Consider the following 8857-nt stretch of genomic DNA (forward strand, 5'->3'; position numbering starts at 1 on the left):
TCGGTCTGCACGCCAGCGTCGCGCGCTGACGTCACGGGTGCGACGGGATTTTTGGGGCGCGCCCTGGAGGCGCGGGTGCGGTGCAGCTGACGGTTGGCGGGTCGCCCCAGGAGGTAAGGTGTCCTCCGCTGGGCGCTGAGATGCCCCCCGCCTAACCAGGGATGTCCGTCTGTCTGTGTGACCGCTCTCCCCATCCTTCCCGTGTGGGGGAGGGGACGCAGCACACTTCCACCCCCCCGGGGCCGGGCACCCACATCGTTCCCTTCTGCACCCGCCCCCCAGGACCCGGGGAAAGCTCCTGCGAGGCCCACCGGTCACGACCCTAGCATAGAGGGGAGCTTCGGGGAGGCCCTTCTGTCGGGTCCCCAACGTGGGCGCCTCAGGGATGGCTATCCAAGGCTCGCAGCGTACTTCTTCCCGATTAGCTCTACCTCCCGAAGTGTTCTAAACCCCGTTCACCCCGCGGGGCCTCGACTTCCTCGACGTCCACACTCTTTTCCACAGCGCATGCCCCCGTGCCTCCTGTCCCTGCAGCCAGATCCCGCCTCCTGGAGGAACCATGTCTCCTGCAGCTCCGGGGGTCACCTGTAGTTCCAGGCTCATGCCTCGGCGCCAGAGGAGATGCCGATGGGATTCCCTGTGAATGTTGGCAGGAGGAATGCCAGAGCTGCCCGCCGAAAATCATCCAGACAAGAAATATGTAGGCTGAGGACCCCGAGCCACCCGGTGAGGATTGCTGCTCTCTGCCCCCGTCCTAGCTCATGCATAGCTTCCAGTTGGTTGTCTCAATTGGAAGTCTCGCCCAGAATCGTATTATCTAAGGCCCAAAGTCACCACCTCCAGTTACTTAACACAGGCCTGTCCTTCGAGCATCCCTTCCTAGGCAGGCAGCCGGGTCCCTGGGATGCTTGGTCCCATGGCATCAACAGATTCTGCTGGCTACCTTCTGTGTTCCTATCTATGTGAATGTTTATATTTAAGGAAGCCAAAGAATGGTTTGTTGCTGGGGGGAGGAAAGGTGCATGCGTTCTGCCTATTCTTCCCCACTTCACGTTGGAATTTGCAGATAGGAGGTGCCCCAACGCAGACCGCAGTGGTCTAAGGAATTTTGAAGGAGAGAGAGCACCCAGGCCTCCTGGGTTGTCCGACTGAAGAGGCAGTGTGTGCTTTAAGGGCTGGTGAATTTTGTTTGGGGAGCCATGTCGGGAGTTGGTGTCTGAGAATATGAGCCATGGAATGAATCCCTCAGTGTAGTCACACTTTCTGTTCCTTTGTAGCCCCAGGATGGACTTCCTGGTTCTCTTCTCGTTCTACTTGGCTTTGTTGCTGATTGGTGGTGCTCTGCTCTGCATCTGCTTGAAAACCCGTTACCTGAAAGGCCTGGCCAGAGGAGGCGCACAGGTAACAGTGACGCCGGGAGACCACGGGATCCGTCTAAACAGTTCACCAGTTTCCTGACGAAAGGAAAGATGCCATTTTTATTCGTTTGTTCACTTGTTCTTTCATTTATGGCAAAGTCTCCATTTCTGGGTTTCCCCCCTCATTATTGCTAAAAGTAATCTTGTATTGCTGCTTTGAGAGAAGGTAGAGTTCTTAAGGTTGCCTTTTTTTTCTGGATCTGATGCCTGTAATTGGGCATGGATTTGAGCAGCGTCTGCCTGGAGGGGCCTGAGGGTGAAACGGGGGGATGTAGGAGCAGAAAGCTGAGCATTGGGCTGCCCACACTCCTTCGGGGATCTAAGTGAGCAAAATTAGGGTGAGCAACCCTTGGGAAGGGGTTGACTTGGAGGTGGAATTTGGAACGTAGGATTGAACCCAAGGCAGGGAAAGGAGTGGTGTTCCCAGCAGCATGGCCTGATCCATCCACCCTTTGCTTGAAGACCCTGCCATGGCACCTTCTTTGGGGTGAGGGTGGAGATGGAGGACTTGGCTTCAAGGAAGGCCAGCTGGGGAAGCCACCCTCTTTATTCTCTCTTCAAGCTCTTCTCTGCCCATATGCAGAAGCACACTATCACTAGTATTGTCAGCTGAACGGTAGCATCTAATTGGGGGTTGGGGAGATTGAAAAAAGAAATTGAATGTTTCTCTTTTCTTTGTTTTAGATATTTTCCTATGTAGTTCCAGAATGGCTTCAGAGAGCCATGCTGAGATTGCTTCATTACCTCTTTCATACACGGTATTCTCTTCTGTTTTGATTACTTGTTGCGGTCCCGTAGCTTTGGGAAGCTCCTGTGGTTTCCAGATGCTACGCGCGTCCTGGGTTCAGAACCTCTCCCCATAGATAATCTGCCCCTCTCCGGGTTGGCCATGCGTACTTTTAAAGGGAAGTATTTAAAGGGTGGGAAATATTGATATGCATTTCTGTAAAAAGAAATACATTCTGATACTGAGATCTCAATTCCCAAGATAGATAATCATAATAATAGATAACGTTTGAGTACTGACCATGTACTAGGCACTATGCCAGATGTTTCACATAGTTTCTTATGTAATTCTGACCTGCACCTCACGCCCAAAGGGAGCAGTTGGCCCATGGTTACCTTTCGTTAGTACTGAATGATTTCTTCATGGAGAAGCCCTGGGAACAAGCCATGTGCCTACTTCCTTTCAGAAACCACACCTTCATCGTCCTGCACCTCCTCTTGCAAGGAATGGTTTATACTGAGTACACCTGGGAGATACTTGGCTACTGTCAAGAGCTGGACTTCTCCTTGTGTTACCTGCTTCTGCCCTATCTGCTGCTGGTTGTAAACCTGATTTTTTTCACCCTGAGTTGTGTAACTGACCCTGGTAAGTTGAGGTTCTTGGTATAGACAGCTCAACTGTCAGTCTTACTAACAGTGCTGCAAACAACTAGTAATCTCTGGAAGACCTTGAAAAGATTTGATATTTCGTGTCTTCATGATCTTTCCATTTTGAGTGTTGTCTAATTTTTTCCTCCTTTGACCCATGGGTTATTTAGAACAATTAAAAATTTTCCATATGAATTCTTTAGTTTAAATTTTTGATACTTTCACTCAGTTGTGTTATATGGAGAGCTTATGGTCTGTAGGATACTATTTCTTTTGAAAATTTTATTGATAATTGTACTATGCTTGGGCATGTGGTTTTTGTAAATGGTCTGTGTGTGATTAAAAAAGAATTTGTTGCCAAAACCCGTTTGGCTCAGTGGATAGAGCGTCGGCCTGCGGACTGAAAGGTCCCAGGTTCGATTCCGGTCAAGGGCATGTACCTGGGTTGCGGGCACATCCCCAGTGGGAGATGTGCAGGAGGCAGCTGATCGATGTTTCTCTCTCATCGATGTTTCTAACTCTCTATATCTCTCCCTTCCTCTCTGTGAAAAATCAATAAAATATATTTAAAAAAAAATAAAAAAGAATTTGTTCTTGGAAACAGAGAACTATATAAGTACACTAGAGGCCCGGTGCACGGAATTCGTGCACTTGGGGAGGGGTGGTCCCCCAGCCTGACCTATGTCCTCTCACAGTGTGGAAGCCCCATGATTGATGCCCCCCAAAGCTAGGCCCCATCCTCCAATCTGGGGCTCCTCGATGGATTGCTCCAAAGAGGTAGGCGGGAGCCGGAGGTCCCGCCTCTGTGCCATGCATGCAGTGTCAAGACCCCCCCCCCACCCGCGCATGCAGCCCCGCGCACGCAGCCTGCATGCCCGCTGCACATGCAGCCTCCTGGTGATCACTCGTTTCGGCATGAGGGCATCATGACCACATAGGCTTTTATTATATAGGATTATATCAAGTTTGTTAATTATGTTCAAATCTTCTATATTCATAATTGATCAATTACTGAGAGGTATGTTATTCTGATAATAGATTTGACAGATTTCTTCTTGTAAATTTTTGCTTAATATGTTTTGAAACTGGTGTGTGTGCATGTGTGTATGTCTATTAGTTATACATGTATTCTTATTAGATGCATTCAAGTTTAGAATTAGTATTACCACTTCCTTGAATCACTTTTCAAAATGTAATGAGCTTCTTTCATTGGTAATTGTTTTCAAGACTCTTTTATTTGATATTAATGTTATTACACTATCTGTTTTTTGATTGATATTTACTCCCTTCCCATTTTTTTTTACTTTATATCTTTCCTGTCCTTGAAGCATTAAATGTCCGTCAGCTGTGTATAGATAAAATGTGGTATGCCTATCTAATGGGCTGTTCTTCAGCGATAAGAAGGGATGAAGTACTTGCACCTGCTGTAGATGGGGGCACCTTGAAAATACTATGTTAGTGAAAGAAGCCGTGTACAAAAGACCACATAGTGCGTGATGCTATAGACAAAGTAGCCAGAAAAGGAGACAGATGTAGGGTTAGTGGTTGCCAGAAGTTAGGAGATTAGCGAGAAATGGGGCTAAAGGATTTCTTTTTGGAGGTGATGTAAATGTTCTAAAATTGTGGTGGTTGCACAACTCTGAATGTACTAAAAACTATTGAGTTGTACATTTTAAATGGGTGATTTGGGTTTTTTACTATCTCAGTAAAGCTGTTAAAATGACAAAATGAGTCATTTATTAAACACGGCAGTTTTCATTGTGCTATGTCAGGGCAGGTTTTGTGACTGTTCAGTCCTGTGTTGCTTGAAGCTGACATCTGCCCTTACTTTTTCAGGCACCATCACAAAAGCAAACGAGTCATTGTTTCTCCAAGTTTATGAATTCGACGAGGTGATGTTCCCGAAGAACGGGCGGTGCTCTACTTGTGACCTAAGGAAGCCCGCACGGTCCAAGCACTGCAGTAAGTGTGGCTCTGGCTGCTCCAGCCCCAGGCTCGCACAACAGACGTGGGAAGCAGGGCCATTTGACTCCAGACATGGGGCAGCCCCTGCTGGTAGGGGCCGCATAGTGGTTTCTTTCAGATGCCTGGGGTGAGGTCTTGTATTCTCCTGGAATGAATGGGCAACCCTCAGTCCTGGGCATGGCAGCCTTCCTTTGCCCCGTGGACACGCATGCTGCCCAAGAGAGGTTTCTGCAGGATACTGTGCTTGCAGATTTCAGTCTTGGCAGAGCCTGTTTCAGGGGAGCGACCAACATTCTCGACTGGAGTTATCCAAAAAATACGATGTGAGCCACATATATGATTTCAAGTTTTCTAGCAGTCACCTTACAAAAGTAAAATATGGGTGAAATTTGGCCTGTCCCGTGTTTTTAGTGGTTAGAGCGTTGGCCTGTACACCGAAAGGTCATGGGTTCAATTCCCAGTCAAGGGCACGTACCTGGGTTGCACATCATTTCTCTCTCTCTCTCTTTCTCTCCTTTTCTCCCTCTCCTTACTCCTCTTCTCTCCCTCTCCCCTTCCCTCCCTTTTCCCCTCCCACCCTCCCTTCCACACTCTCTAAAAAGCAATGGAAAAAATATCCTCAGGTGAGGATAACCCCAACAACAAAAATACGGAAGTGCCAGGGATCTTACTATATCAGTATCCAAAAAGGTGAAATTAATTTTAATCATATAATTTACTCAACCTAACATACCTACAATACTATTTTAGCAGTAGTTGATACAAAAAATCATTCATGCCCAGCTCAGTGGTTGAGTGTCAGCCTAGAAACCAGGAGATCACGGACGGTTCAATTCCCTATCAGGGCACAGGCCTGAGTTGTGGGCTGGATCCCCAGTGGGAGGCATGCAGGAGGCAGCCGATCAATGATTCTCTCTCATCATTCATGTTTCTGTTTCTTTCACCCTCTCCCTTCCTCTCTGAAATCAGTTTAAAAATATGTATTTTTTAAAAATCATTCATGGGATAGTTTATATTCTTTTTTATAAACGGGCGGTGCTCTACTTGTGACCTAAGGAAGCCCGCACGGTCCAAGCACTGCAGTAAGTGTGGCTCTGGCTGCTCCAGCCCCAGGCTCGCACAACAGACGTGGGAAGCAGGGCCATTTGACTCCAGACATGGGGCAGCCCCTGCTGGTAGGGGCCGCATAGTGGTTTCTTTCAGATGCCTGGGGTGAGGTCTTGTATTCTCCTGGAATGAATGGGCAACCCTCAGTCCTGGGCATGGCAGCCTTCCTTTGCCCCGTGGACACGCATGCTGCCCAAGAGAGGTTTCTGCAGGATACTGTGCTTGCAGATTTCAGTCTTGGCAGAGCCTGTTTCAGGGGAGCGACCAACATTCTCGACTGGAGTTATCCAAAAAATACGATGTGAGCCACATATATGATTTCAAGTTTTCTAGCAGTCACCTTACAAAAGTAAAATATGGGTGAAATTTGGCCTGTCCCGTGTTTTTAGTGGTTAGAGCGTTGGCCTGTACACCGAAAGGTCATGGGTTCAATTCCCAGTCAAGGGCACGTACCTGGGTTGCACATCATTTCTCTCTCTCTCTCTTTCTCTCCTTTTCTCCCTCTCCTTACTCCTCTTCTCTCCCTCTCCCCTTCCCTCCCTTTTCCCCTCCCACCCTCCCTTCCACACTCTCTAAAAAGCAATGGAAAAAATATCCTCAGGTGAGGATAACCAAAAAGGTGAAATTAATTTTAATCATATAATTTACTCAACCTAACATACCTACAATACTATTTTAGCAGTAGTTGATACAAAATTCACCCTCTCCCTTCCTCTCTGAAATCAGTTTAAAAATATGTATTTTTTAAAAATCATTCATGGGATAGTTTATATTCTTTTTTATATATATTCTTTATATTCTTTATATATTCTTTATATTCTTTTTTGTCTTTGAATCTGATGTATATTTTATGATTACAGCACCTCTCATCCAGACCCTAAATTTCCATTGGAAATACTGGATCTGTGTTTAAATTTCATACAATTCACAGTTGGAATAGATTCACTTACCCAAGCTATTCCAAACGTTTTTATAAGTTTTTTAGTTCCAAAAAGTCATTTCCTTTACTATCCATGTCTACGTTAATATACTGGTTCATCTTTGTCAGAAGAATTGATTTGACTTTAAAGCAAAGCCATTAGTTTTGAAACTAAGTTAAGTAAATTCACTAACTCTTGCATCATCTCAGTATTATTCACATTGAACTCAAAAGGAATAGTTTACGAATTGGAAAACATCTGTACATTCATTGATGTCAACCAAGTATTTTTTAAAGTGTTCCTCGTAGCCACATACCAAGTTCTCAGTACCTACCTGTGCCTAGGTTAGTGGCTGCTGTACTGGACACTGCAGTCCTGAAAGCTTGGTGACAGCAGCTGCCAGTCGCCCGGCTCAGGCCGTCAGTTTGTAGAAATGTCAGAGGGTGTGCACGGTGTCATTATCTCATCAAGAACCGCCGGTGTCTATGCAGGTGTGTGTGACCGCTGTGTGCACCGTTTCGACCATCACTGTGTGTGGGTGAACAACTGCATCGGGGCCTGGAACGCCAGGTACTTCCTTACCTACCTCCTGACACTGACGGCGTCGGCTGCCACCATGGCCGTCGTGACCACCGTGTTTCTGGTCCGGCTGGTGGTATTGTCGGACCTGCACCTGGAGACTTACGTTGATGACCTTGGACAGCCCCAGGTTATTGACACCGTCTTTCTTATTCAGGTAATTAGTTACTTAGGTAATTTTGTTGTGGGCTGTATATTTCTGACTTCCAGTTTCAAATTAGAAAAAGGACATTTGTTTTCCCAGTAAAAACATGAAGCCATTCCTTTTTAAAAAATTGCTATATAATCTTTTTAAATTGGTAAATAATTCACATACCACAAAATTTACCCTTTCAAATATACAATTCCGTGATGTTAGTATGTGCAGAGTTGTGTAACTATCACTACTGATTTCGGAATATTGCATCACGCCAAAAAGTATATCCTCACCCTGTGTCTATCTGCAGTTGCTCCCATTCCATTCTCCCCCAAGCCGGGGCCCCCACTAACCGACTTTCTGTCCCTACAGATGTACCTGTTCTGGCCATTTCCTATCAGTGGAGTTCCACAACATGTGGCCTTTCGGACTGGCTTCTTTCACAGGGCATAACTTTTTGAGGCTCATCCATGTTATAGCCTGAATCAGCACTTCATTTCTTGTGGCTGAAACATGTTCCATTGTGTGGAATTGCCGCATTTTGTTCCATTCATCAGTTGATGGACACTTGGGCGTTGTCACTTGGTTATTTTTGAATAATGCTGCTGTGAACATCTGTGTACAATTTTTGGGGTGGACATAGGTTTTATTTCTCTTGAGCCGGACAGTTGAGAGTGGGGTGCTGGGTCAAATGGAAACTTCGTAACTGCCAGCCTAGTTCCCGAAGCAGCTGCATTTACACTCCCACCACCAGCATGGAGGGGCTCCCGCTTCTCCACGGCCCCGCCAACGCTTGTTGTTTTTTATGATAGTCATCCCAGCGCTTTTACCTCCTTGGACCAGAATCCACATTTTTTTTTTTTTATGAGATATATGGAGGAAAGCTGCTACTTTCCAGCCTCTTCATCTTTTTTTTTTTTTAATCCTCACAGGATATTTTTCCATTGATTTTTAGACAGAGTGGAAGAGAGAAGGAAAGACAGAGAGAAATATCAATGTGAGAGAAACACACATCGATTGGTTGCCTCCTGCAAGAGCCCCAACCAGGGCTTGGGCTTAGGGAGGAGCCTGCAACCGAGGTACGTGCCCATGACCAAAATCAAACACGGGACCCTTCAGACCGTTCATAAGCCGATGCTCTATCCACTGAGCCAAACCAGCTAGGGCTTTTTTTTTTCTTTTTTCTTAAATTATATTTTTATTGATTTCAGAGAGAAAGAGAGAGAGAGAAACATCAATGATGAGAGAGAATCATTGATCAGCTGCCTCCTGCACTCCGCACACTGGGGATCAAGCCCGCAACCCAGGCACGTGCTCTTGGCCAGAATCGAGCTTGGGACCCCTCAGTCCACAGGCCG

The 8857-nt window shown here is 46.3% G+C and overlaps 1 protein-coding gene across 3 annotated transcripts in view; it reads left to right on the plus strand.

Moving 5' to 3' along the window:
• The first annotated feature begins 6 nt into the window (after window positions 1-6).
• ZDHHC4 (zinc finger, DHHC-type containing 4) overlaps window positions 7-8857 on the plus strand; it is a 13181-nt gene continuing 4330 nt past the window's right edge. The window contains exons 1-7 of one of the 3 annotated variants that reach the window (XM_006765428.2): window positions 7-113; window positions 505-726; window positions 1278-1401; window positions 2103-2176; window positions 2612-2790; window positions 4629-4754; window positions 7276-7520. In XM_006765428.2, the coding sequence (XP_006765491.1) occupies window positions 1285-1401; window positions 2103-2176; window positions 2612-2790; window positions 4629-4754; window positions 7276-7520 (741 nt within the window). In that variant the 5' untranslated portion in view covers window positions 7-113; window positions 505-726; window positions 1278-1284. Of the gene's footprint in view, window positions 114-504; window positions 727-1277; window positions 1465-2102; window positions 2177-2611; window positions 2791-4628; window positions 4755-7275; window positions 7521-8857 lie in introns of those variants that run through there. The other 2 variants (XM_006765429.2, XM_015565120.1) reach the window with 2 other exon arrangements.

This window comes from Myotis davidii, unplaced genomic scaffold, assembly GCF_000327345.1.
Source record: "Myotis davidii unplaced genomic scaffold, ASM32734v1 scaffold399, whole genome shotgun sequence".
Taxonomy (NCBI): Eukaryota; Metazoa; Chordata; class Mammalia; order Chiroptera; family Vespertilionidae; genus Myotis; species Myotis davidii.